At 51.3% G+C, this 27,387-nt stretch overlaps 1 protein-coding gene across 3 annotated transcripts in view; it reads left to right on the forward strand.

The window, feature by feature from the left end:
- The window catches only part of mical3a (microtubule associated monooxygenase, calponin and LIM domain containing 3a), a 637,446-nt gene that overhangs the window by 258,139 nt on the left and 351,920 nt on the right, over positions 1–27,387 (forward strand). For all 3 annotated transcript variants that reach the window (XM_070900720.1, XM_070900722.1, XM_070900721.1), the window contains exon 14: positions 9,165–9,274. In XM_070900720.1, coding sequence (XP_070756821.1) covers positions 9,165–9,274 — 110 coding nt within the window. The remainder of the gene's footprint in view (positions 1–9,164; positions 9,275–27,387) is intronic.

A 27,387-nucleotide genomic window follows, 5' to 3' on the forward strand; every position in this document is an offset into this window, starting at 1 on the left:
CAGGCCAACATCCCCAGCATCGAAGCACTGACCACTCAATCAGCTCTGTTGGGCGGACAATGTCGTCCATATGCCCGACCCAAGACTCCCAAAGCAAGCGCTCTACTCGGAACTCCTACACGGCAAGCGATCCCCAGGTGGGCAGAGGAAACGTTTCAAGGACACCATCAAAGCCTCCTTGATAAAGTGCAATAGCCCCACTGACACCTGGGAATCCCTGGCCAAAGACCGCCCTAAGTTGAGGAAGAGCATAGAAACATAGAAGTTTACAGCGCAGAAGGAGGCCGTTCCGGCCCATCGTGTCCGCGCCGGCCATCAAAGAGCCACACGGCCCTTGGTCAGCAGCCCTGAAGGTTACATATAAACCTATGAACAATGGCGGAAAGGCAAAGAGCACCCAACCCAACCAATCCGCCTCACCACAACTGCGACACCCCTTACGCTGAAACATTGTACACTCCACCACAACCGGAGCCATGTGATCCCCTGGAAGAGGCAAAAACCAGATTAAAAACCGAGGTCAATTTATGGAGAAAAAATCTGGGAAAATTCCTCTCCGATCCATCCAGGTGATCGAAACTAGTCCAGGAGATCACCCTGGCCGTATTCTATTCCCTGCAGTACTAACCATTATATCTGCTCCGACCAACGATAGGTCATCCAGTCTAATCCCAATTACCAGCTCTAGGTCCGTAACCCTGCAGGTTATAGCACTTTTAAGTGCCCATCCAAACTGGTGAGGGTTTCTGCATCCACCACTCTTCCAGGCAGTGAGTTCCAGATCCCCACAACCTTCTTCGTAAAGAAGCTCCCCCTCAAATTCCCTCTAAACCTTCCACCAGCACCTTAAAACTATGCCCCCTTGTTATAGACCCCTTCACCAATAGAAATAGGCCCTTACTATTCACTATGTCCAGGCCCCTCAATATTTTATACACCTCTGATTGTCCTCCAATGAGAACAAACCCAGCCTATCCAATCTGTCCTCATAACTAAGATTCTCCATTCCACGCAGCAGCCTAGTAAATCACCTCTGCACCCTCTCTAGTGCAATCAAGTCCTTCCTATAATAGGCAACCAGAACTGCACGCAGTACTCCAGCTGTAACCTAACCAAAGTATTATACAATTTAAACATAACCTCCCTGCTCTTATATTCTATGCCTCGGCCAATAAAGGCAAGCATTCTGTATGCCTTCTTAATCACCTTATCCACCTGGCCTGCACTTTTCAGGGATCTGTGGACAAGCAAACCAAGGTCCCTTTGTTCATTTACACTATTAAGTGGCCTACCGCCTAATGTGTATACTCTTTCCTTATTAGCCCTCCCAAAGTGCATCACCTCACACTTCTCTCAATTAAATTCCATTTGCCACTGCTCTGCCCACCTGACCAGGAGATTGATATCCTCCTGCAGTCCATGACTTTTCTCTTCATTATCAACCACACAGCTAATTTTAGTGTCGTCTGCAAACTTCTTAATCATACTCCCTATATTCAAATCTAAATAGGAACAGGAGACGGCCATATGGCCCCTCGAGCCTGCTCTGCCTTTCAATAAGATCATGGCTGATCCGATCATGGACTCAGCTCCACTTCCCTGACCGCTCCCCATAACCCCTTATCCCCTTATCGTTTAAGAAACTGTCTATTTCTGTCTTAAATTTATTCAATGTCCCAGCTTCCACAGCTCTCCGAGGCAGCGAACTCCACAGATTTACAACCCTCTGAGAGAAGAGATTTCTCCTCATCTCAGTTTTAAATGGGCGGCCCCTTATTCTAAGATCATGCCCTCTAGTTCTAATCTCCCCCATCAGTGGGAACATCCTCTCTGCATCAACCTTGTCAAGCCCCCTCATAATCTTTTACGTTTCGATAAGATCACCTCTCATTCTTCTGAATTCCAATGAGTAGAGGCCCAACCTACTCAACCTTTCCTCATAAGTCAACCTCCTCATCTCTGGAATCAACCTAGTGAACCTTATTTGAACTTCCTCCAAAGCAAGTATATCCTTTCGTAAATATGGAAACCAAAACTGCACGTAGTATTCCAGGTGTGGTCTCACCAATACCCTGTATAGCTGCAGCAAGACTTCCCTGCTTTTATACTCCATCCCCTTTGCAATAAAGGCCAAGATTCTATTGGCCTTCCTGATCACTTGCTGTACCTGCATACTATCCTTTTGTGTTTCATGCACAAGTATTCCCCAGGCCCCGCTGTACTGCAACACTTTGCAATCTTTCTCCATTTAAATAATAACTTGCTCTTTGATTTTTTTCTGACAAAGTGCATCACCTCACACTTTTCAACATTATAATCCATCTGCCAAATTTTTGCCCACTCACTTAGCCTGTCTATGTCCTTTTGCAGATTTTTTGTGTCCTCCTCACACATTGCTTTTCCTCCCATCTTTGTATCGTCAACAAACTTGGCTACGTTATACTCAGTCCCTTCTTCCAAGTTGTTAATATAGATTGTCAATAGTTGGGGTCCCAGCACTGATCCCTGCGGCACCCCACTAGTTACTGGTTGCCAACCAGAGAATGAACCATTTATCCCGACTCTCTTTTCTGTTAGTTAGCCAATCCTCTATCCATGCTAATATATTACCCCCAACCCCGTGAACTTTTATCTTGTGCAGTAACCTTTTATGTGGCACCTTGTCAAATGCCTTCTGGAAATCCGAATACACCACATCCACTGGTTCCCCTTTATCCGACCTGTTCGTTACATCCTCAAAGAATTCGCGAAAATTTGTCAAACATGACTTCCCCTTCATAAATCCATGCTGACCTTATCTGACCGAATTTTGCTTTTCCAAATGTCCTGCTACTGTTTCTTTAATAATGGACTCCAACATTTTCCCGACCACAGATGTTAAGCGAATTGGCCTATAGTTTCTTGCTTTTTGTCTGCCTCCTTTTTTAAAGAGGGGCATTACATTTGCAGTTTTCCAATTTACTGGGACCTCCCCAGAATCCAGGGAATTTTGGTAAATTATAACCAATGCATCCACAATCCCTGCCGCTACTTCTCTTAAGACCCTAGGATGCAATCCATCAGGTCCAGGGGATTTATCTGCCTTTAGTCCCATTATCTTACTGAGTACCACCTCCTTAATGATTGTGATTGTGTTAAGTTCCTACCCCCCCCATAGCCCCTTGACTATCCATTGTTGGGATATTGTTCATGTCCTCTACCGTAATATTTGTTCAGAGTTTCTGCCATCTCCATGTTCCCCATTACTAATTCCCCGGTCTCGTCCTCTGAAGCACCAACATTTACTTTAGCCACTCTTTTTTTTCCTTTTTATGGGCCCAAGTTTCCACACGCGCCTAGAACGGCGCAGTCCCGACCTAGACGCCCGTTTTTCGCGCCACAAAGTGCGCCTAAAAAAATCCTCCGTATTCTTCACCTCCCTGCAGGTCCTCTGGCCCTCGGCGCAGCCAGCACGAGCTGTGGGGTGGGCGGAGCCAGGTCCCTGCGCTGAAAACAGTGCCGGGACCTCTGCACATGCGCGCTACAGTGGGCACACAAGTGCAGTAGCTCCAGGCGCCGAACTGTGTGGGAGGGGCCTGAAGCACGCAGCCCCTAGCCGAATGGCCTCACTGAGGCTGCGTGAATAAGGCTCCTCCCACGGCCAGCTCCTGCTTCCCCCCCCCCCCCCCATGACCAGACCCGACACCCGTTCCCCCCTGCCTCCGGACCAGACCGACACCCGCTCCCCCCCCGACTGACCCGACCCGCGCTCCTGTCCCCGCTCTCCGCCACCCCGACCCGACCCGACCCGCGCTCCTGTTCCCGCTCCCCGCACCCCCGACTGGATCCGACCCGACCCGCGCTCCTGTTCCCGCTCCCCGCACCCCCGACTGGACCCGACCCGACCCACGCTCCTGTTCCCGCTCCCCGACTGGACCCGACCCGACCCGCGCTCCTGTTCCCGCTCCCCGCCCCCCCGACTGGACCCGACCCGACCCACGCTCCTGTTCCCGCTCCCCGACTGGACCCGACCCGACCCGCGTTCCTGTTCCCGCTCCCCGACTGGACCCGACCCGACCCACGCTCCTGTTCCCGCTCCCCGACTGGACCCGACCCGACCCACGCTCCTGTTCCCGCTCCCCGACTGGACCCGACCCGACCCACGCTCCTGTTCCCGCTCCCCGACTGGACCCGACCCGACCCGACCCGACCCGCGCTCCTGTTCCCGCTCCCCGCACCCCCGACTGGACCCGACCCGACCCACGCTCCTGTTCCCGCTCCCCGACTGGGCCCGACCCGACCCGCGCTCCTGTTCCCGCTCCCCGACTGGACCCGACCCGACCCGCGCTCCTGTTCCCGCTCCCCGCACCCCCGACTGGACCCGACCCGACCCGACCCGACCCGCGCTCCTGTTCCCGCTCCCCGCACCCCCGACTGGATCCGACCCGACCCGCGCTCCTGTTCCCGCTCCCCGCACCCCCGACTGGACCCGACCCGACCCACGCTCCTGTTCCCGCTCCCCGACTGGATCCGACCCGACCCGCGCTCCTGTTCCCGCTCCCCGCACCCCCGACTGGATCCGACCCGACCCGCGCTCCTGTTCCCGCTCCCCGACTGGATCCGACCCGACCCGCGCTCCTGTTCCCGCTCCCCGCACCCCCGACTGGACCCGACCCGACCCACGCTCCTGTTCCCGTTCCCCGCACCCCCGACTGGATCCGACCTGACCCGCGCTCCTGTTCCCGCTCCCCGCACCCCCGACTGGACCCGACCCGACCCACGCTCCTGTTCCCGCTCCCCGACTGGACCCGACCCGACCCGACCCGCGCTCCTGTTCCCGCTCCCCGCACCCCCGACTGGACCCGACCCGACCCGCGCTCCTGTTCCCGCTCCCCGCACCCCCGACTGGACCCGACCCGACCCACGCTCCTGTTCCCGCTCCCCGACTGGACCCGACCCGACCCGACCCGACCCGACCCGCGCTCCTGTTCCCGCTCCCCGCACCCCCGACTGGATCCGACCCGACCCGCGCTCCTGTTCCCGCTCCCCGCACCCCCGACTGGACCCGACCCGACCCACGCTCCTGTTCCCGCTCCCCGACTGGACCCGACCCGACCCACGCTCCTGTTCCCGCTCCCCGCACCCCCGACTGGACCCGACCCGACCCACGCTCCTGTTCCCGCTCCCCGACTGGATCCGACCCGACCCGCGCTCCTGTTCCCGCTCCCCGACTGGATCCGACCCGACCCGCGCTCCTGTTCCCGCTCCCCGCACCCCCGACTGGACCCGACCCGACCCACGCTCCTGTTCCCGTTCCCCGCACCCCCGACTGGATCCGACCTGACCCGCGCTCCTGTTCCCGCTCCCCGCACCCCCGACTGGACCCGACCCGACCCGCGCTCCTGTTCCCGCTCCCCGACTGGACCCGACCCGACCCGCGTTCCTGTTCCCGCTCCCCGCCCCCCCGACTGGACCCGACCCGACCCGTGCACCTGTTCCCGCTCCCCGCCCCCCCGACTGGACCCAACCCGACCCGCGCTCCCGACCCCCAACCCGACCCGACCCGACCCGACTCCCGCTCCCGGACTGGATCCGACCTGACCTCCTCCCCCTCTCTCTCCCTCTCTCCTCTCTCTCTCTCTCTCTCTCTCCCTCCCCCCTCTCTCTCTCTCCCTCCCCCCTCTCTCTCTCTCCCTCCCCCCACCTCTCTCTCTCCCTCCCCACTCTCTCTCTCTCTCTCCCTCCCCCCTCTCTCTCTCTCTCTCCCTCCCTCTCTCTCTCTCCCTCCCCCCCCTCTCTCACCCTCCCCCCCCTCTCTCCCTCCCCCCCCTCGCTCTCTCTCCCCCCCTCTCTCTCTCTCCCTCCCAATCTCTCTCTCTCTCTCTCCGTCCCCCCCCCTCTCTCTCTCTCTCCGTCCCCCCTCTCTCTCTCTCTCCGTCCCCCCCCTCTCTCTCTCTCTCCGTCTCCCCCCCTCTCTCTCTCTCCCTCCCCCTATCTCTCTCTCTCTCTCTCTCTCTCTCTCTCTCTCCCTCCCTCCTCCCCCCTCTCTCTCTCTCTCTCCCTCCCTCCCCCCCCTCTCTCTCTCTCTCTCCCTCCCCCCCTCTCTCTCTCTCTCCGTCCCCCCCCCTCTCTCTCTCTCTCCGTCCCCCCCCTCTCTCTCTCTCTCCGTCTCCCCCCCTCTCTCTCTCTCCCTCCCCCTCTCTCTCTCTCTCTCTCTCTCTCTCTCTCTCTCCCTCCCTCCCCCCCTCTCTCTCTCTCTCTCCCTCCCCCCCTCACTCTCTCTCTCCCTCCCCCCCCTCACTCTCTCTCTCCCTCCCCCCCCTCTCTCTCCCTCCCCCCCTCTCTCTCCCCCCCTCTCTCTCTCTCTCTCTCTCTCTCTCTCTCCCCCTCCCCCCCTCTCTCCCTCTCTCTCTCTCCCCATCCCCCCCTCTCTCCCTCCCCCCCCTCTCCCTCCCCCCCTCTCTCTCTCCCTCTCCCTCCCCCTCTCTCTCTGCCTCCCCCCCTCTCTCTCTCTCCCTCCCCCCCTCTCTCTCTCTCTCTTTCTCCCTCCCCCCCTCTCTCTCTCTCCCCCCCCCTCACTCTCTCTCTCCCCCTCCCCCCTCTCTCTCTCTCTCCCTTCCCCCCCCGAACTGAACCGAACCGACCCAACCCAACCCAACGCCACCTACCTGTAAATCTGGTGCTGGGGACGGGCCCTGCCCGAAGTCACGGGCCGGCCCATTCAGCCTTCGGTCCCAAAAGGCCTGCCTGAAGCACTTTCACACAGATAGGAAGATGGTTTATTTAATCTTTTCTTTGCTTATAAATGTTTATTCAGGTTGGATTTATTTGTATAATATTTGTATAAGTATAAATAAGGATTTATTATAGAATTTAATGACTTTCCCCCCCCCCCCCCCCCCAACCTCGTTCTGGACGCCTAATTTGTAACCTGCGCCTGATTTTTTAATGTGTAGAACAGGTTTTTTCAGTTCTACAAAAATCTTCACTTGCTCCATTCTACTTTAGTTTGGTGTACGTTTTCACTGTGGAAACTTTCAAATCAGGCGTCAGTGGCCGGACACGCCCCCTTTTGAAGAAAAAAATTCTGTTCCAAAGTAGAACTGTTCTACCTGACTAGAACTGCAGAAAAAAAAATGTGGAGGATTGCGATTTCTAAGATAGTCCATTCTCCACCATTTGCTCCTAAAAATCAGGCGCAAATCATGTGGAAACTTGGGCCCAATATATCTGTCGAAACTCTTGCTATCTGTTTTTATATTTTGTGCTCGTTTACTTTCATAGTCTATCTTCCCTTTCTTAATCATTGTTTAGTCATTTTTTGCTGGCTTTTAAAAGCTTCCCAATCTTCTGTCCTCCCACTAGTATTGGCTACTTTGTATGCCCTTATTTTTAATTGGATACCATCCTTTATTTCTTTAGTTAGCCATGGTTGGTTACCTTTTTTCTTACACCCTTTCCTCCTCACTGGAATATATTTTTCTTGAGAGTTGTGAAATATCTCCTTAAATGTACACCAACTGTCCTACACTTTAATCTATTTTCCCAGTCCACTTTACCCAACTCTGCCCTCATACCTTTATTTAAGCTTAGTATGCTGGTTAGAGATCCAACTTTCTCACCCTCCATCTGAATTTGAAATTCAATCATGCTATGATCACTCATTCCAAGGGGATCCTTTACTAGGAGATTGTTTCTTAATCCTGTCTCATTACACCGGACCAGATGTAAGATAGCCTGCCCACTGGCTGTTCTGTTACATACTGCTCAAGGAACCCATCCTGTATGCACTCTATGAACTCCTCCTCAAGTATACCCAGATCAATTTGATTTGTCCAATCAATATGGAGGCTAAAATCACCCATGATCATTACTGTTCCCTTTTTACAAGCCCCCCTATTTCCTGGTTTATGCTCCGACCAACAGAGTTGCTACTGTTAGGGGGCCACAAAAAGCAAGGGACCCAGTACTGAGCCCTGCAGAACCCCACTGGAAACATCCTTCCAGTCACAAAAACATCCATCAATCATTACCCTTTGCTTCCTACTTCAAAGCCAATTTTGGATCCAACTTGCCACTTTGCCCTGGATCCCATGGGCTTTAACCTTCATGACCAGCCTACCATGAGTGACCTTATTAGAAGCCGGCATCCGGGAGGCACTGAGTACCTTGAGTCTTGTTGCCGAGAGCATGCAGAAAACGCACAGGCAGCGGAAGGAGCGAGCGGCAAACCAGTCCCACCCACTCTTTCCTTCAACAACTATCTGTCCCACCTGTGACAGACTGTAATTCCTGTATTAACTGTGCAGTCACCTGAGAACTCACTCGAGGTACTGCCTATGATATGATGAATCTCCTCCAGCTCTATAATTCCCCCAGACCTCTGCGCTGCACCTATTCTGGCCTTTTGAACATCCCTGATTTTAAATGGTCTACCATTGGTGGCCGCACCTTCAGCTACCTGGGCCCTAAGCTGCCGAACTCCCTCTTTAAACCTCTCCACCTCTCGACTTCTCTTTTTTCCTTTAAGACTCTCTTTAAAACCTACCTCTTTGACGAAGCGTTGGTCATCTGCCCGAACAACTTCTTATATGGCTTGATATCCAAACATTTCTTTTGGTAACACTCATGTGAAGTGCTTTGGAATGTTTTATTACGTTAAAGGTGCTATATAAATATGACTTTGCTGTTGAAAGCTAGCGGTGATTTTTTAAAGGCAAATCATGCTTGACTAACTAGATAGAGTTCTTTGATGAAGTAACGGAGAAGGTGGATGAGGGTCGTGCAGTTGATGATATATATATGAACTTTAAAGAAAACGTTTGATAAAGTACCACGAATAGACTTGTTAACATAATTGAAGCCCATAGGATTAAAGCGACATGGCTACATGGCTATAAAATTGACCAAGAGACAGAAAGCAGAGTAGAGGTGAGCGATTGTCTTTCAGGCAGGAGGGAAGTGCTGTTCCTTGTGGCTGGAGTTGATGAGAACCTTTACCAGTGTATATGGGCCCTCTAGTGGGGGAGTTAATGAGACTATTCTCTGTCATAAAGTTACTTATTGGCCGATGGGTAGGTTAGTGATCCACTGTGGGAGATTCAGTCTGTTTAGTTCAGTGTCTGTGAGTTTCAAGATCTGTGTGCACTTCAAAGTATTTATGGGATTTCGTTTCTCATTCACAGAATACTTGCTGAGTTTTCACGATAAGTCCACCATTGTGGCTGCCACAAAATCACCCATCTCATTCTTCAGCAGGCTGGGACAGAGCATCACTCGCAAGCGGGGACCAAAGGTAAGCTGTGGGAGCACAGGAGCGGTTGGGGTGTTAGCAACCAGGCCTTCCGATGAGTCATTTGTTCAATCTTGTGAGAAAAGTGAAAAAAAGAACTGAGGCGACTAGTTCAACCAGGAAGTAATGATTCAATTAACTCTGAGTCCCAATTCCAAATAGCTGTGTGTTGTAGGATGGAGATGAGGAGATTCACTGTTGGAGGGCATACTGTCCAGCAGGAGTAGCCGTGCAGAGCGTGGGTATCAGAGTGCCAGGGAGAGACAGCAACTAAACTAGGAGCAGGCGACCAGCCCAGGGAACTTCAACATGCAACGTGTTGACTCCTGTCCCCCTCCCCTCACTGATCATACCTGTCCCTCCCTCACTGATCATACCTGTCCCTCTCCTCACTGATCATACCTGTCACCTCCCTCACTGATCATACCTGTCCCTCCCTCACTGATCATACCTGTCCCTCCCTCACTGATCATACCTGTCCCTCTCCTCACTGATCATACCTGTCACCTCCCTCACTGATCATACCTGTCCCTCCCTCACTGATCATACCTGTCCCTCTCCTCACTGATCATACCTGTCCCTCCCCTCACTGATCATACCTGTCCCTCCCCTCACTGATCATACCTGTCCCTCCCCTCACTGATCATACCTGTCCCTCCCCTCACTGATCATACCTGTCCCTCCCCTCACTGATCATACCTGTCCCTCCCCTCACTGATCATACCTGTCCCTCCCCTCACTGATCATACCTGTCCCTCCCCTCACTGATCATACCTGTCCCTCCCCTCACTGATCATACCTGTCCCTCCCCTCACTGATCATACCTGTCCCTCCCCTCACTGATTATACCTGTCCCTCCCTCACTGATCATACCTGTCCCTCCCCTCACTGATCATACCTGTCCCTCCCCTCACTGATCATACCTGTCCCTCCCCTCACTGATCATACCTGTCCCTCCCCTCACTGATCATACCTGTCCCCTCCCCTCACTGATCATACCTGTCCCTCCCTCACTGATCATACCTGTCCCCTCCCCTCACTGATCATACCTGTCCCTCCCCTCACTGATCATACCTGTCCCTCCCCTCACTGATCATACCTGTCCCTGCCCTCACTGATCATACCTGTCCCTCCCCTCACTGATCATACCTGTCCCTCCCCTCACTGATCATACCTGTCCCTCCCTCACTGATCATACCTGTCCCTCCCTCACTGATCATACCTGTCCCTCCCTCACTGATCATACCTGTCCCTCCCCTCACTGATCATACCTGTCCCTCCCCTCACTGATCATACCTGTCCCCCTCACTGATCATACCTGTCCCCCTCACTGATCATACCTGTCCCTCCCCTCACTGATCATACCTGTCCCTCCCCTCACTGATCATACCTGTCCCTCCCCTCACTGATCATACCTGTCCCTCCCCTCACTGATCATACCTGCCCCTCCCTCACTGATCATACCTGTCCCCTCCCCTCACTGATCATACCTGTCCCTCCCTCACTGATCATACCTGTCCCCTCCCCTCTCTGATCATACCTGTCCCCTCCCCTCACTGATCATACCTGTCCCCTCCCCTCACTGATCATACCTGTCCCTCCCTCACTGATCATACCTGTCCCTCCCTCACTGATCATACCTGTCCCTCCCTCACTGATCATACCTGTCCCTCCCTCACTGATCATACCTGTCCCTCCCCTCACTGATCATACCTGTCCCTCCCCTCACTGATCATACCTGTCCCTCCCCTCACTGATCATACCTGTCCCTCCCCTCACTGATCATACCTGTCCCTCCCCTCACTGATCATACCTGTCCCTCCCCTCACTGATCATACCTGTCCCTCCCCTCACTGATCATACCTGTCCCTCCCCTCACTGATCATACCTGTCCCTCCCCTCACTGATCATACCTGTCCCTCCCCTCACTGATCATACCTGTCCCTCCCCTCACTGATCATACCTGTCCCTCCCCTCACTGATCATACCTGTCCCTCCCCTCACTGATCATACCTGTCCCTCCCCTCACTGATCATACCTGTCCCTCCCTCACTGATCATACCTGTCCCTCCCCTCACTGATCATACCTGTCCCCTCCCCTCACTGATCATACCTGTCCCTCCCCTCACTGATCATACCTGTCCCTCCCCTCACTGATCATACCTGTCCCTCCCCTCACTGATCATACCTGTCCCTCCCCTCACTGATCATACCTGTCCCTCCCCTCATTGATCATACCTGTCCCTCCCCTCACTGATCATACCTGTCCCTCCCCTCACTGATCATACCTGTCCCTCCCCTCACTGATTATACCTGTCCCTCCCTCACTGATCATACCTGTCCCTCCCCTCACTGATCATACCTGTCCCTCCCCTCACTGATCATACCTGTCCCTCCCCTCACTGATCATACCTGTCCCTCCCCTCACTGATCATACCTGTCCCTCCCCTCACTGATCATACCTGTCCCTCCCCTCACTGATCATACCTGTCCCTCCCCTCACTGATCATACCTGTCCCTCCCCTCACTGATCATACCTGTCCCTCCCCTCACTGATCATACCTGTCCCTCCCCTCACTGATCATACCTGTCCCTCCCCTCACTGATCATACCTGTCCCCCTCCCCTCACCATTTCTAACCCCACTCCCTACTGTGTTAACTACTGCCCACTATCCCCTGCTTACTACTGGGGTTCACTCCTAGCCACGACCCCTGTTCGCCACAGTTCACTGGTGCCTATGGCCCCTGCTTACTACTGGGGTTTACCAGTGACCGCTACCGCTGTCCCTCGGGTGATCACTAGTATCTCCTCCCTCTGCTGTTCACCAGCGTCTACTCTTTCCGCTCCCCACTGGCGATCGATCAATAAGCCACATTTCGGTGGCTGAGTGGTTTTAGGAGAAATATTGTTTGCGTGTCATTGAATTGTAGACATTACAGCTGCACGAGAGGCCCTTCAGCCCATTGTCACTTTGTCAGTTCTCGGTCTTCAGCTGCAGTCGACTGCTCCAACCCCATTTTCTGCATTCTTTTATCTTCTGGCAAATCTGTTAATGGTAAATGGACACAGCATTAGTGGAAGGTGTTCAATAAAGAATTTAATGTGATACAGAACCAGTTTATACTCCGAAGGTACTTTCCAGAAAAAACAGCCATGGATGACTAAAGAGGTAAGAGACACCATAAAACTAAAAGGAAAAGCATTAAAAATTTGGAGAAAATAACAGAGATCCTGGCGACTGAAACAGATACGAAGAACAAGAGGTGACAAAACACATAGTAAGAGCTACAAAAAGGGAGTATGAAAAGAAACTTGCAAAGGATATCAAAATCAACATGAACATTTTTACAATTATATTACAAAAAAAAGTGTTGTCAGGAGCAATTTTGATCCCCTTGAAAACTGATAATGGTGAGATTGTCAGTGATAAGCAAATGGTGGCATGTTAAATAATTACTTTGCGTCAGTATTTACAGCAGAGGAAGAGGTTAGCATGCTGGACATCCCAAGGAAACTAATATTGAATCAGGGACGGAGACTCGCCAAAATTAACGTAAGCAAATTAACTCATGACAAAAATAATTGCACTAAAGAGAGGCGAGTCCCCAGGACCAGATGCTTTCAATCCCAGGAGTTTAAAGGGAGTAGGTGAGAATATTGCAGATACCTCAACTATAATCTTCCAAAGTTCTCTCGATTCAGGAAAAAAAGAAAGATTTGGATTTATATAGCGCTTTTGACGACAATCGGACATCTCAAAGCGCTTTACAGCCAATGAAGTACTTTTTGGGAGTGCAGTCTCTGTTGTAATGTGGGAATCGCGGCAGCCAATTTGTGCACAGCAAGCTCCCACAAACAGCAATGTGGCAATGAGCAGAGAATCAGATTTTTTGTTCTGTTGGTGAGGTATAAATATTGGCCAGGACACTGCTCTTCTTCGAAATAGTGCCATGGGATCTTTTACGTCCACTTGAGGGAACAGACAGGGACCTCGGTTTAATGTCTCATCCGAAAGACGGCACCTCCAACAGTGTAGCACTCCCTCGGTATGGCACTGGAGTGTCAGCCTAGATTTTTTGTGTTCAAGTCCCTCGAGTGCAGAGTGCTACCCATGGAGCCATGGCTGACCTTGACCCTGAGCCTTGTTGATGGATTCATTTCTATGTTTTTATATTTTAGGGTGACTTAGACCGTGAGACAAGTCCCAGGCAGCCGGAGAAACAAGTGAGTTAGTCCCTCCTGTAGATAGAGAGGAGCCTTCATCCTTGCTGACCCTGTGTACACAGTGACCCCTGACCCCACTGACCCTGTATACACAGTGACCTCTGTCCTCACTGACCCTATGTACACAGTGACCCCTGACCCCACTGACCCCGTGTACAGAGTGACCCCTGTCCCTACTGTGATCCCTGTCCCCACTGTGACCCCTGTCCACAGTGACCCCTGTGCCCACTGACCCTATGCAGTGCCAAGTGTTCAGCCTGTGCTCCCCCATGATGTCCCAGTCAGTTTGTGGACCAGGTGCACTCTGGGTTTTGCTCTTTGGCCGGTGTTGGTGAGATGGGCCGATGGGTGCGAGTCGTGTGCAGGGTGTCGGCCAGGTATTGTGGGTGGGATTGATGGGCAGGAGGAAACGTTGAGTTCAAGGAAACCCAAAGGATGTTTTATAAATGATGTGAGGTGCTGTGGCCACAGCCTTGCACTGAAGCGGAGTCCTGGGCTGCGCCATCGCGGCACGGAGCCCGTGGAAATCCGCTACGAGACTGGGCCGGTAAGTCGGCCAAAAAATGTAAATTGTGGCGCAGAGTTCCCCTTTAACGTTCGCCCCACGAATGGAGAGTGGCGGCCCAGATCACGACCCACGAGGCTGGCGTTAACATTGTCAGCAGCAAGCTCGTGGGGCGCTGCCCAATTTCGGTCGTGGGGCTGGCACGTGGCGGAAAGGCGTCCCCACACACGGTGATGATATTATCAGCGGAGGCGTAATGGCCTGGGGCGCTGCCAGCGGGGGCGGGGCACGACCAATTTTGCGCTCTCGCGCAATTCCACGGGAGCCAGTAGCGCCCCACCCCCACCCCCACCCCCCCCACCAGGGAAAAACACTTTTGTGATCTCTTAGCAACCCCCGGAGGTGCTTCGACCTGCCAATTTCACCCCGCTGTCTTTTGCACTCATTGCCTCTATTTATACAGCCCAGGCTACCAAATGCTTTATTAACTGCCTTGTTAACCTGTCCTGCAACCTTCAAATATTTATGTACCTCACTCCAGTCTGATAAACAGCCATTCATCACAACTCTCTTGTTTACTATCCTGTATCCAATTTTGTATCCATTTTTTCCAATTGGCTTCAATTTTGCTGACAAGCCTAGTATGTGGTACCTTATCAAACGCCTTTAACCACACTTTGTGCATTTACACACATGCAACTCCAAACCTAACTTAGACCTCTGATGTATTTTCTATGATCCCACCTAATTCTTTATTATTTCTAACTCGAACTGTCTGTCCCAGTCCTCGGGGCACCTTGTTTCTACTTTTTAACACGACATCCTGGTGCCCAACCCCCTGACGAATTAGTTTAACCCCCCCCACCCCCACAGCACTAATTAGCCTGCCCGCATGGATATTGGTCCCAGCTCTGTTCAGGTGCAACCCGTCCATCTTGAATGGGTCCCTCCTGCCACACAACTGGTCCCAATGTCCCAGGAATCTGAAGCCTCCCTCCTGTACCATGTCTCTAGCCACTCATCAACTGCCGTATCCTCTTCTTTCTAAGCTCACAAGCACGTGGCACTTGGAGTAATCCAGAGATTCCTGCCTAGCTCCTTAAACTCTGACTGCAGGACCTCAAATCACTTCTTCCCTACGTCGTGGGTTCCAACATGGGCCACGACCTCTGGTTCTTCCCCTGCCCCCCCCCCCCCCCCCACCACCACCCCCGCAGAATGTTCTGCACCCTCTCCGTGATGTCCCTTACCCTGGCACTAGGGAGGCAACCTACCAAACGGGTCTTGTGTCGATGGTTGCAGAACTGCCTGTCTGTCCCCCTGACTATCGAATGCCCAATTATGGTGTTCCTATACTTCGCTGTAGCCCCCTGTGCATTCCTTTGCCTCACGGTGCCAGGCTTGGCACTGCACTCCTTGGAGGTGTTATCCCCCTTGCCAGTATTCAGTGCTGAATGTGGGTGTGAGAGTGCCACACTCCCGGAGGATCCCTGCACTGTCTGCTTCTTCCTACCCTTCCGGGTGGCCACCCCCTGGCTATTCTGAACACTGTCTGGTTCTGGGGTGACCACCTCCTAGAAGCTGCGATCGAGGAAACACTCAGCCACTCATATGCCCGGCAGTAAATCCAGCTGCCCCTCAAGTTCAGAAACTCTCAGCATGATTTTGAGGCACTCCCTGCATCGTGGGCCTCTGGGACGTGAGCATCGTGCTGAAGTTCCCACGTGGCACAGGAATCTCAGGTTATGGGCAGCAGCTGCCACTCCATTCGAATTAGAAACTTAAAATAAACTCCTTAGATACACATTGCCCTACACTGTGTAGAGAATTGATCCTGAGCTTTGTTGATGGATTTGTTTCTGTGTTTTTATATTTTAGGATCTTTTCAGACGTCAGACAATAGCCAGGCAGCCAGTAAAACAAGTGAGTTAGTCTCTCCTGCAGATAGAGAGTAGCCTTCGTCCCCACTGACCCTGTGTACACAGTGACCCCTGACCCCACTGACCCTGAGTACACAGTGACCCCTGTCCCCGCTGAACCTGTGTACACAGTGACCCGTCTACACTAGGTCCCTTGCAGTCAGGTTCAGGTGAATTTATAATGGGGAACAAGAAATGGCACACCAGTTAAACAAATACTTTGGTTCTGTTTTCACGAAAGAAGACACAAATAACCTTCCGGAAATACGAGGGAACCGAGGGTCTAGCGAGAAGGAGGAACTGAATGATATCCTTATAAAGTGGGAAATTGTGTTGGGGAAATTGACGGGATTGAAGGCCGATAAATCCCCAGGGCCTGATAGTCTGCATCCCAGAGTACTTAAGGAAGTGGCCATAGAAATAGTGGATGCATTGGTGATCATTTTCCAACAGTCTATCGACTCTGGATCAGTTCCTATGGACTGGAGGGTAGCTAATGTAACACCACTTTTTAAAAAAGAGGGAGAGAGAAAACGGGTAATTATAGACCGGTTAGCCTGACATCAGTAGTGGGGAAAATGTTGAAATCAATTATTAAAGATGAAATAGCAGCGCATTTGGAAAGCAGTGACAGGATTGGTCCAAGTCAGCATGGATTTATGAAAGGGAAATTATGCTTGACAAATCTTCTGGAATTTTTTGAGGATGTAACTAGTAGAGTAGACAAGGGAGAACCAGTGGATGTGGTGTTTTTGGACTTTCAAAAGGCTTTTGACAAGGTCTCATACAAGAGATTAGTGTGCAAAATCAAAGCACATGGTTTTGGGGGTAATATACTGACGTGGATAGAGAACTGGTTGGCAGACAGGAAGCAGAGAGTCGGGATAAACGGGTCCTTTTCAGAGTGGCAGGCAGTGACTAGTGGAGTGCCACAGGGCTCAGTGCTGGGACCCCAGCTCTTTACAATATACATTAATGATTGAGATGAAGGAATTGAGTGTAATATCTCCAAGTTTGCAGATGACACTAAACTGGGTGGCAGTGTGAGCTGTGAGGAGGACGCTAAAAGGCTGCAGGGTGACTTGGACAGGTTAAATGAGTGGGCAAATGCATGGCAGATGCATTATAATGTGGATAAATGTGAGGTTATCCACTTTGGAGGCAAAAACACGAAGGCAGAATATTATCTGAATGGTGGCAGATTAGGAAAGGGGGAGCTGCAACGAGACCTGGGTGTCATGGTACATCAGTCATTGAAAGTTGGCATGCAGGTACAGCAGGTGGTGAAGAAGGCAAATGGTATGTTGGCCTTCATAGCTAGGGGATTTGTGTACAGGAGCAGGGAGGTCTTATTGCAGTTGAGGCCTCACCTGGAATACTGTGTTCAGTTTTGGTCTCCTAATCTGAGGAAGGACGTTCTTGCTATTGAGAGAGTGCAGCGAAGGTTCACTAGATTGATTCCCGGGATGGCGGGTCCGACATATGAGGAGAGACTGGATCAACTGGGTCTTTATACACTGGAGTTTAAAAGGATGAGAGGGGATCTCATAGAAACATATAAAATTCTGACGGGATGGGACAAGTTAGATGCGGGAAGAATGTTCCCGATGTTGGGGAAGTCCAGAATCTGGGGACACAGTCTTAGTATATGTGGTAGGCCATTTAGGACTGAGATGAGGAGAAACTTCTTCACTCAGAGAGTTGTTAACCTGTGGAATTCCCTACCGCAGAGAGTTGTTGATGCCAGTTCATTGAATATATTGAAGAGGGAGTTAGGTATGGCCCTTACAGATAAAGGGATCAAGGGGTATGGAGAGAAAGCAGGAAAGGGGTACTGAGGGAATGATCAGCCATGATCATATTGAATGGTGGTGCAAGCTCGAAGGGCCGGATGGCCTACTCCTGCACCTATTTTCTATGTTTCTATGTCCCCGCTGACCCTGTGTACACAGTGACCCCTGTCCCCACTGACCCTCTGTACACAGTGACCCCTGTCCCCACTGACCCTGAGTACAGTGACCCCTGACCTCACTGACCCTGTGTACACAGTGACCCCTGACCCCACTGACCCTGTACACAGTGACCCCTGACCCCACTGACCCTGTACACAGTGACCCCTGACCCTGTGTACACAGTGACCCCACTGACCCTGTGTACACAGTGACCCCACTGACCCTGTGTACACAGTGACCCCTGACCCCACTGACCCTGTGTACACAGTGACCCCTGACCTCACTGACCCTGTGTACACAGTGACCCCTGACCCCACTGACCCTGTACACAGTGACCCCTGACCCTGTGTACACAGTGACCCCACTGACCCTGTGTACACAGTGACCTCTGACCCCACTGACCCTGTGTACACAGTGGCCCCTGACCCCACTGACCCTGTGCAGTGCCAAATGTTCAGACTGTACTCCCCCATGATGTCCCAATTTGTGGACCTGGTGCACCCTGGGTTTTGCTCTTTGGCCGGTGTCGATGAGATGGTGAGAGTCGTGTGCAGGGTGACGGCCAGGTATTGTGGGTAGGGTTGATAGGCAGGAGAAAACGTTGAGTTCAAGGAAACCCAGAGGATGTTTTATAAATACATTAAGATCAAGGGGATAACTAAAGAAAGACCTATTAAAGAGCATAAAGGTAATCTGTGTGTGGAGGCGGAAGACGTGGGTATGGTTCTCAATGATTAATTTGCGTCTGTTTTCACAAAAGAGAGGGGCAATGCAGATGTTGCAATCATCAATGAACTGGTCAGGCTCGAGGGGCCATATGGCCTTCTCCTGCTCCTATTTCTTATGTTATCAGGGAGGTGGCATGTGAAATATTAGATGAAATAAACATAGAGAGGGGAAGTATTAAGGAGCTAAGCAGCTTTGAAAGTGGATAAATCCTCAGACCCAGATGAAAGCCTGTTATGAGAAGCAAAAGAGGCTCTGACCATCATTTTCCAATCCTCTCTGGCTACAGGTGTGGTGCGGGGGGACTGGAGGACTGCTCACATGACACCTTTGTTTAACAAGGGAGAAAGGGATAGACCAAATAATTACAGGCCTGTCAGCCTAACCTCAGTGGTGGGAAAATTATTGGAAAAATTCTGAGTGACAGGATAAATCTTCATTTAGAAAGACACGGGTTAATCAAGGACAGTCAGCATGGACATATCTGACTAACTTGATTGAATTTCTTGAGAAAGTAACAAGGAAGGTCGATGAGGGCAGTGCGTATGATGTAGTTTATATGGATTTTAGAAAGGCTTTTGATAAGGTCCCACATGGCAGACTGGTCACAAAAGTTAAAGCCCATGGGATCCAGGGCAAAGTGGCAAGTTGGATCCAAAATTGTCTCAGAGACAGGAAGCATAATGTGTAATGGTTGGCGGGTGTTTTTGTGACTGAAAGGCTGTTTCCAGTGGGGTTCCGCAGGGCTCAGTGCTGGGTCCCTTGCTTTTTGCAGTATACCTGTATATCATTGATTTAGACTTGAATGTTGGGGATATGATTAAGAAGTTTGAAGATGATATTAAAATCGACTGTGTGGTTGATAATGAAGAAGAAAGCTGTGGACTGCAGGAAGATATCAATGAACTGGTCAGGTGGGCAGAACAGTGGCAAATGGAATTCAATCAGGAGAAGTGTGACGTAATGCATTTGGGGAGGACTAACAAGGCAAGGGAATACACGTTAAATGGGAGGATACTGAGAAGTGTAAAGGAGAAAAAGAGATCTTGGAGTACAGATCCACAGATCCCTGCAGGTAGCAGGCCAGGTAAAGGTGGTTAAGAAAGCATACGGAATACTTGCCTTTATTAACTGAGGCATGGAATACAAGAGCAGGGAGGTCATGCTTGAACTGTATAAAACACTAATTAGGCCACAGCTAGAGTACTGTGTGCAGTTGTGGTCATCACATTACAGGAAATATGTGATTGCACGAGAGAGGGTACAGAGGAGATTTATGTGAATGTTGCCTGGACTGGAGAATTTTGGATAATGGGAAAGATTGGATAGGCTGGGTTTGTTTTCTTTGGAACAGAGGAGGCTGAGGAGAGACCTTATCAAGGTGTATAAAATAATGAGGTGCCTAGATAGAGTGGATAGGACAGATCAATTTCCCTTAGCAGAGGGGTCAACAACTAGGGGGCATGGATTTACAGTAATTGGTGGAAGGTTTGAGGGGAAATGTCTTCACCCAGAGGGTGGTGGGGGTCTGGAACTCACTGCCTGAAAGGGTGGTAGAGGCAGATAGTCTCACCACATTTACAAAGTACTTGGATGTGCACTTAAAGTGCCGTAACCTACAGGGTTATGGACCTAGAGCTGGAAAGTGGGATTAGGCTGGATAGCTCTTGGTCGGCTGATACGGACGTGATGGGCCAAAATGGCCTCCTTCCGTGCTGTAAATTTCTATGATTCTATGATTTCCCGGCGGTGTTCAGATGGAACACCAACACTACTGTCTTCTCTGGATTGGGGCGGAGACGCCAGGTCAGGAGGGAGCGTTCTAGTAAGTCCAGCTCGATTGTGAGCCTACTTTCCACCTCTAGCAATGATGCCTGTGTCAGCACAGCTGTGTCATCGGCATAGGTGGACCTCCAGGATTTGGTGCAGCATTGCCCGCCATATAGATGTTCCGGGTAGACCATTGCCCGTTACAGTGTGTAGAGAATTGATCCTGAGTTTTACTGATGGATTTGTTTCTGTGTTTTTATATTTTAGGATATTTTAGGACGTGAGACACTAACCAGGCAGCCAGCCAAACAAGTGAGTTAGTCCCTCCGGCAGATAGAGAGTAGCCTTCGCCCCCATTGACCCTGTGTACACAGTGAGCCCTGACCCCATTGACCCTGTGTACACAGTGAGCCCTGACCCCACTGACCCTGTGTACACAGTGAACCCTGACCCCACTGACCCTATGTACAGAGTGACCCGTGTCCCCACTGACCCTGTGTACAGAATGACCCCTGACTCCACTGACCCTATGTACAGAGTGACCCCGACCCCACTGACCCTGTGTACACAGTGACCCCTGTCCCCACTGACCCTGTGTACAGTGTGACCCCTGACTCCACTGACCCTGTGTACAGTGTGACCCCTGACCCCACCGACCTTGTGCACACTGGTTCCTGACCCCACTGATCCTGTGTACACAGTGATCCCTGTCCCCACTGACCTTGTGTACAGAGTGACCCCTGACCCCACTGACGCTGTGTACACAGTGGCTCCTGACCCCACTGACCCTGTGTATAAATTGATCTTGTGTACCCCTGGGAACCCTTTCCCCGTTACACTGTGCAGAGAAATGTTCCTGATGGATTTGTTTCCGTATTTTTATATTTTAGGATCTTGTCCGACGTCATACAACAGCCAGGCAGCCAGTAAAACAAGTGAGTTAGTTCCTCCGGCAGGGAGAGAGTAGCCTTCGTCCCCACTGACCCTGTGTACCGAATGAACCCATGTGACCCGGGGAGCATGTTCCCTGTTACACCCTGTGTAGAGAACGATCCTGTACTACTTCTGTATGATAGGAGAAGCTTATTCTGGGATGCCTAGTTTGGCTCTCCATTCCATGGCCTCCTGAGATGCCGGGTGGAGAAATAAGGAGCCTCCCACTACAGATCTCAGTGGTCAGGTTGATGTGAGGTGTTCCAGGGTCTGGGACTCAGGGCCACAGTCACACTTTTGGTCGTCCCTCCCTTTCCACGTGTGGACCAGGTGGTCACAGAGTCCGTGTCCCGTGCGGATTGGGTCGAGTGTGTCCACTGTCTCCGAGGGAGGTGGAGGGTAGGGACCTCTGCTGTGGGTCAGTGATGGGCTGTTGGTTCTTTACATTGCCTGCGTCCCACGATTCCCTCCATCTGGACGGTGGGTCGATACGAGCTGCGTGAATATTTGCTGCTGTTTCCCAGAATGGCCACGCCATTTTAAACTCTTTTGTGGTGGGATTTTCAGGGCTTTGTAAATGGGAAGGCCGATGTTGCTCCTGATCTTTTTCCATCTCACGGGGCACGGTGGCTTCGAGGCGAATGGCAGGGGGGAAATGTGGCACAGCACCAGGAACTACTCATTGGAGCAGACTTCAGCGTCCCTGACACCGTGCGCATGGCGGCGTTGAGCTGTAAGTCCACGCTCTTTGTGTGGCGGCTGCAGGACCATGAGGTAGAGCAGTATTCTGCAGCACAGGAGACTAGGACACTATTGCAGTGCCAAGTGTTCAGCCTGTGCTCCCCCATGATGTTCCAGTCAGTTTGTGGACCAGGTGCACTCTGCTTCTTGCTCTTTGGCCGGTGTTGGTGAGATGGGGCCGATGGTGAGAGTCGTGTGCAGGGTGATGGCCAGGTGTTGTGGGTGGGGTTCCTGGGTAATTTGCCTTCTGCAGAAGGAAACGTTAGTTCTTTCCTGTCGGTGTTCAATTGGAACACCGACACTACTGTCTTCTCTGGAAATAGTGTTCCAGTAGGTCCAGCTCGCTTGTGAGCATTTGACTTGCTTCCTCTAGCGTTGACGCCTGTCTCAGCTGTGCTGTGTCATTGGCATAGGCGAACTTCCGGGATTTAGTGCAGGGCATGTCTGCCATATACATGTTGAAAATGATTCCGGGGTAGACGATTGCCCGTTGCACTGTATAGAGAATTGATCCTGAGCTTTACTGATGGATTTGTTTCTGTGTTTTTATGTTTTAGGAAATTTTAAGGCGTGAGGCACTAATTAGGCAGCAAGACAAACAAGTGAGTTGGTCCCTCCGGCAGATAGAGAGTAGCCTTCGCCCCCACTGACGCTGTGTACAGTGACCCCTGTCCCCACTGACCGTGTTCACAGTGACCCCTCTCCCCACTGACCCTGTGTACACAGTGACCCCTGGCCCCACTGACCCTGTGTACACAGTGACCCTTGTCCCCACTGACCCTGTGTACACAGTGACCCTGTTCCCACTGACCCTGTGTACACAGTGACCCCTAACACAACTGACCCTGTGTACACAGTGACCCCTGTCCCCACTGACCCTGTGTACACAGTGACCCCTGTCCCCACTGACCCTGTGTACACAGTGACCCCTGTCCCCACTGACCCTATGTACGCAGTGACTCCTGTCACCACTGACCCTGTGTATCGAATGAACCCATGTGACCCGGGGAGCTGCTTGCCTGTTACACCCTGTGTATAGAACGAACCCGTACTACTTCTGTATGATGGGAGGAGCTTATTATGGGATGCCTAGTTTGGCTCTCCATTCCATGGCCTCCTGAGATGCCGAGTGGAGAAATGAGGAGCCCCCCACTACAGATCTCAGTGGGCAGGTTGATGTGAGGTGTTCCAGGGTCTGGGACTCAGGGCCACAGTCACACTTTGGGTCGTTCTTCACCTTCCACGTGTGGAGCAGGTGCTCACTGTGATGTATCTCACATTACTGTATATAACTGTATCTTACCATGGTACACATGACTGTAACTGGATATGACCTGTAACAATAAGCATACCTTACCACCAGGGGTGCACTTGCAGGAGACACTCCATACCTGCCCCACTGAGGTATATAAAGGGAGGTCTCAGGCAACTGCAGCGCTGGAGAGCTGGAATTAAAGGTGCAGGTCCGGAGTGACCTTGACTTTAGCATGTGTCTCGTGTAAGTCAGTAGAGTCAGGACTTAACAGTGGCGACGAGTTACGGGATCACAGAATCCTCAGAATGGCTACCAACAGCTCAGATGAGAAATACAATACTGGAGACAATTGGGATGACGTTATCGAAAGGCTCCAGCAAAGCTTTGTGACCAAAGACTGGCTGGGTGACGATAAGGCAGAAAAGAGAAGAGCCCATCTCTTGACCAGCTGTGGCTCGTAAACATACGCTTTAATGAAAGACCTGCTGGCACCCGAGAAACCAGCAAACAAGTCATTTGAGGAGTTGAGCACACTGGTGAGAGACCACCTGAAGCCAGCGAGCAGCCTACACAGGTTCTACAACTGCAGACGCTGTGTGGGCCAAAGCATACCCGACTTCGTGACGGAACTTCGGAGGCTGGCTAGTTCATGTGAGTTCCCCAATGAACTAAGGAGAGAAGTACTGAGAGACTTTTTCATTGAAGGAATAGGCCACGCAGGCATATTCCGAAAGCTTATCGAGACTAAGAACTTGACTCTAGAGGCAGCAGCACTGGTCGCACAGACGTTCTTGACAGGCAAAGAAGAAACGAGGCTGAACTATACTTCGGGTACGACAACCGACGAGGCATTGGAACAAGGGGTTCACATTGTGAAACAAACCGCCACCTCCACATGCAGACAAAGGCAGGAGAGCAGGCCTTCAACAGCAGACAGTGGCGCCAGAAGCCATCAAAATCAGGGGCCACATGAACGGCCGATCACACCTCATCAACCCACAATGCGAGCAATTAACAACAGATTGAGAGAAGCTCAAGGGAGATCAGCCAGACGCAGCTCATCCTTCGGAAACAATGGAAACGGTCTGTGTTGGAGATGTGGGGGAAGGCACTCACCAGGGTGTGTCGATTTCAGCATGCCGTTTGCAGAAACTGCAACTACACAGGGCATCTGGCTCGCATGTGCAGAAAAACAGCAGCTCGGCTGGTATACGAATCGGAAGGGTCGGAAAGCGGACTAGAAGACAGTTGGAACAATGCACGGGACGCCGAGGTATAGCAGGTTAACACGATCAATGTCCACTGTTCTTACACCAAGACGCCTCCAATTATGATGAGGGTTCTACTCAATGGGATACCCGTCAACATGGAACTAGTCAATCTCTCATGAGCGTCCAACAATTTGAACAGCTGTGGCCGCACAAAAGCAACAGACCAAAACTCACAAAGATCGACACCAAACTAAGGACCTATACTAAAGAAATCGTCCCAGTCCTTGGCAGCGCCATGCTCTCAGTCACACACAAAGGGATGGTGAACCGACTTTCCCTGTGGATTGTCTCCGGGGATCTCCCAGCACTGTTGGGGAGAAGCTGGCTAGCAGAACTTAATTGGAAATGGGATGATGTTCACGCCATGTCGTCAGAGGAACGGACCTCCTGCTCAACAGTTCTAAGCCGTTTTGAACATCTCTTTCAACCAGGTGTGGGCACCTTCAAAGGGGCTAAAGTTAAAATCTACATCACACAGAATGCCAGACCAGTCTATCACAAGGCTAGAGCTGTGTCTTATGTGATGAGGGAAAAGATTGAAAACGAACTGGACCGGCTTCTGCGGGAAGGCATAATTTCTCCCGTGGAATTCAGCGACTGGGCAAGCCCCATCGTCCCCGTCATGAAGCCTGATGGATCTGTGCGAATCTGTGGGGATTACAAGTCTACCATAAACAGATTCTCCCTACAGGACCAATACCCGCTGCCCAGAGTGGAGGACCTATTTGCCACGTTGGCTGGAGGAAAACTTTCCTCGAAACTTGACCTCAAATCTGCATATATGATGCAAGAACTGACCGAAGAGTCTAAGCTACTCACCACCATCAACACACATCGAGGCCATTTTGTGTACAATCGATGCCCATTCGGCATCGGGTCGGCAGCTGCTATATTCCAGTGCAACATGGAGAGTCTGCTCAAGTCCATCCCGGGGACTGTTGTGTTTCAAGATGACATACTCATCACGGGCAGGGACACCGACTTTCATCTCCGCAATCTTGAGGAAGTACTAAGTCGATTGGATCGGGTAGGCCTAAGAGTTAAGAAATCCAAGTGTCTGTTTCTCGCGCCTGAGGTTGAATTTTTGGGCAGAAGGATTGCCGCTGATGGAATCCGCCCAACCGAATCCAAAACCGAAGCAATTCGCCTGGCACCCAGGCCCCGGAATGTCTCGGAATTGCGTGCCTTTCTCAGGCTACTCAATTACTTTGGGAACTTTATGCAGAACTTGAGCACGCTGCTGGAGCCTCTCCACATGCTACTCAGAAAGGTTGGTTTTGGGGGGGACGCCCAAGAACGCGCCTTCAATAAGGCACGCAATCTTCTATGTTCCAAGATTGTTTTAGCCTTTTTTGACCCAGGTAAAAAGTTAGTCCTTACGTGTGATGCGTCAGCGTACGGGGTTGGGTGCGTTTTACAGCACGTCAATGATGCGGGTAAATTGCAGCTCATTGCTTATGTAAGGGATGGTTTTCAGGGGGTCAGCTTTCCCTGCTGACCTTATATGAGCGGTTCCGAATCGCTCCCACACCCTTGGTTCTAGACACTGGAATTATGAAGGGACTGTGACAGACTTGGACAGACAATCGGTTTCAAGGTAAGAAGCAGGTATGGCTTTATTGTGTTTAAAAAGAAGTAAAAGGCACACCTTTTAATAACACACACAGACCAATACACACTGAGGGGTACAACACATTGAATAAATTGTCAAATTACAGCCTGTGGGGAAAAGAATACAGCTTAAACTCTAAATGGGGTAAAAAGGATACATTTACACAAGTTATCCCAGCCTCCCCCCCCCCCCCCCACCTCCCAATTCCCCTAACTAACTAAGTTATAGCTCTGAGGGTTCAGGGTACTATGCTCATCAATCCCTTTAGACAGTTGCCGGTGAATCGCGGTTTCGGGGTTCGCTGCACTTGGCCTTTTAGGCGAGCTGTACCCCGGTCAGAGGAGAGAACTTCGGACTGCATAGTCTTCGGTTGGGGTGTGTCCGTTGATGCGGTAAGTTGCGTTTTGGATGTATGGGGTAAGTACCCACTTTCTTTGGCTAGGAATAGTTTTAGTTAGTCCCTTTTGGTAATTTCTCACCCGTTAGTCGTTCCGAAGTAGATTGTAGAGTGGAAATAAATGTCGATTCTTTGGTTTTTGCTGAGTTGGTTTTGGTTGGTCGTTTTGCTGGTTGTGGTGGCCCAGGTTTGTCAATTTGGTTGCTGAAAACCTTCCGTTTCGTGGGCCTCGTGCTCAGTCGGTCCGTGACGATTTCTTGTAGTTTCCTTCATTACTCCATTTCTTCACTCCCCAGCTCCGGCTGCTTGTGTCTGTGTCTGTGTTCGAGTCTGTGCAAGTTCCAGTCTGTGTTCTGCTAGCTTTGAGTTCTGCTAGTTTTGAGTTCTGCTAGCTTTCAGTTCTGCTAGTTTTCGGTTCTGCTAGTTTTCCTGTGTTCTGCTAGTCTGCGTGCTGCTCCTCTCCTTGTAAAAACTGGGGGATAGATATATCCCAAAAAAAGGCTCCGTTATCTCCCATCAAATCTAGCTCAGTTCTTTGTTTCGATTTTTCAGCCAGCGAACTGAAACTTGATTAAGTGGTTTTATTCTGGCGTTAATAGGCTTTTCGAAGTTGGCGAGCTCTCCATTGTGCTAGTCTGGCCTGAGCCAGATATTTCTATGCCTGTTGAAAAGGTGTTGGAATATGTATGTTGCATTGTTTAAATGCTAATGTTTTCAAGGGGCAAGTTTCGAGGGTATACAGTTCCCAGACAATTTGATTAGTTCCAATGTCCAAACTGGCCCTTTAGATATTGACCCCACCCCTTTTC

This window comes from Pristiophorus japonicus, chromosome 15, assembly GCF_044704955.1.
Source record: "Pristiophorus japonicus isolate sPriJap1 chromosome 15, sPriJap1.hap1, whole genome shotgun sequence".
Taxonomy (NCBI): domain Eukaryota; kingdom Metazoa; phylum Chordata; class Chondrichthyes; family Pristiophoridae; genus Pristiophorus; species Pristiophorus japonicus.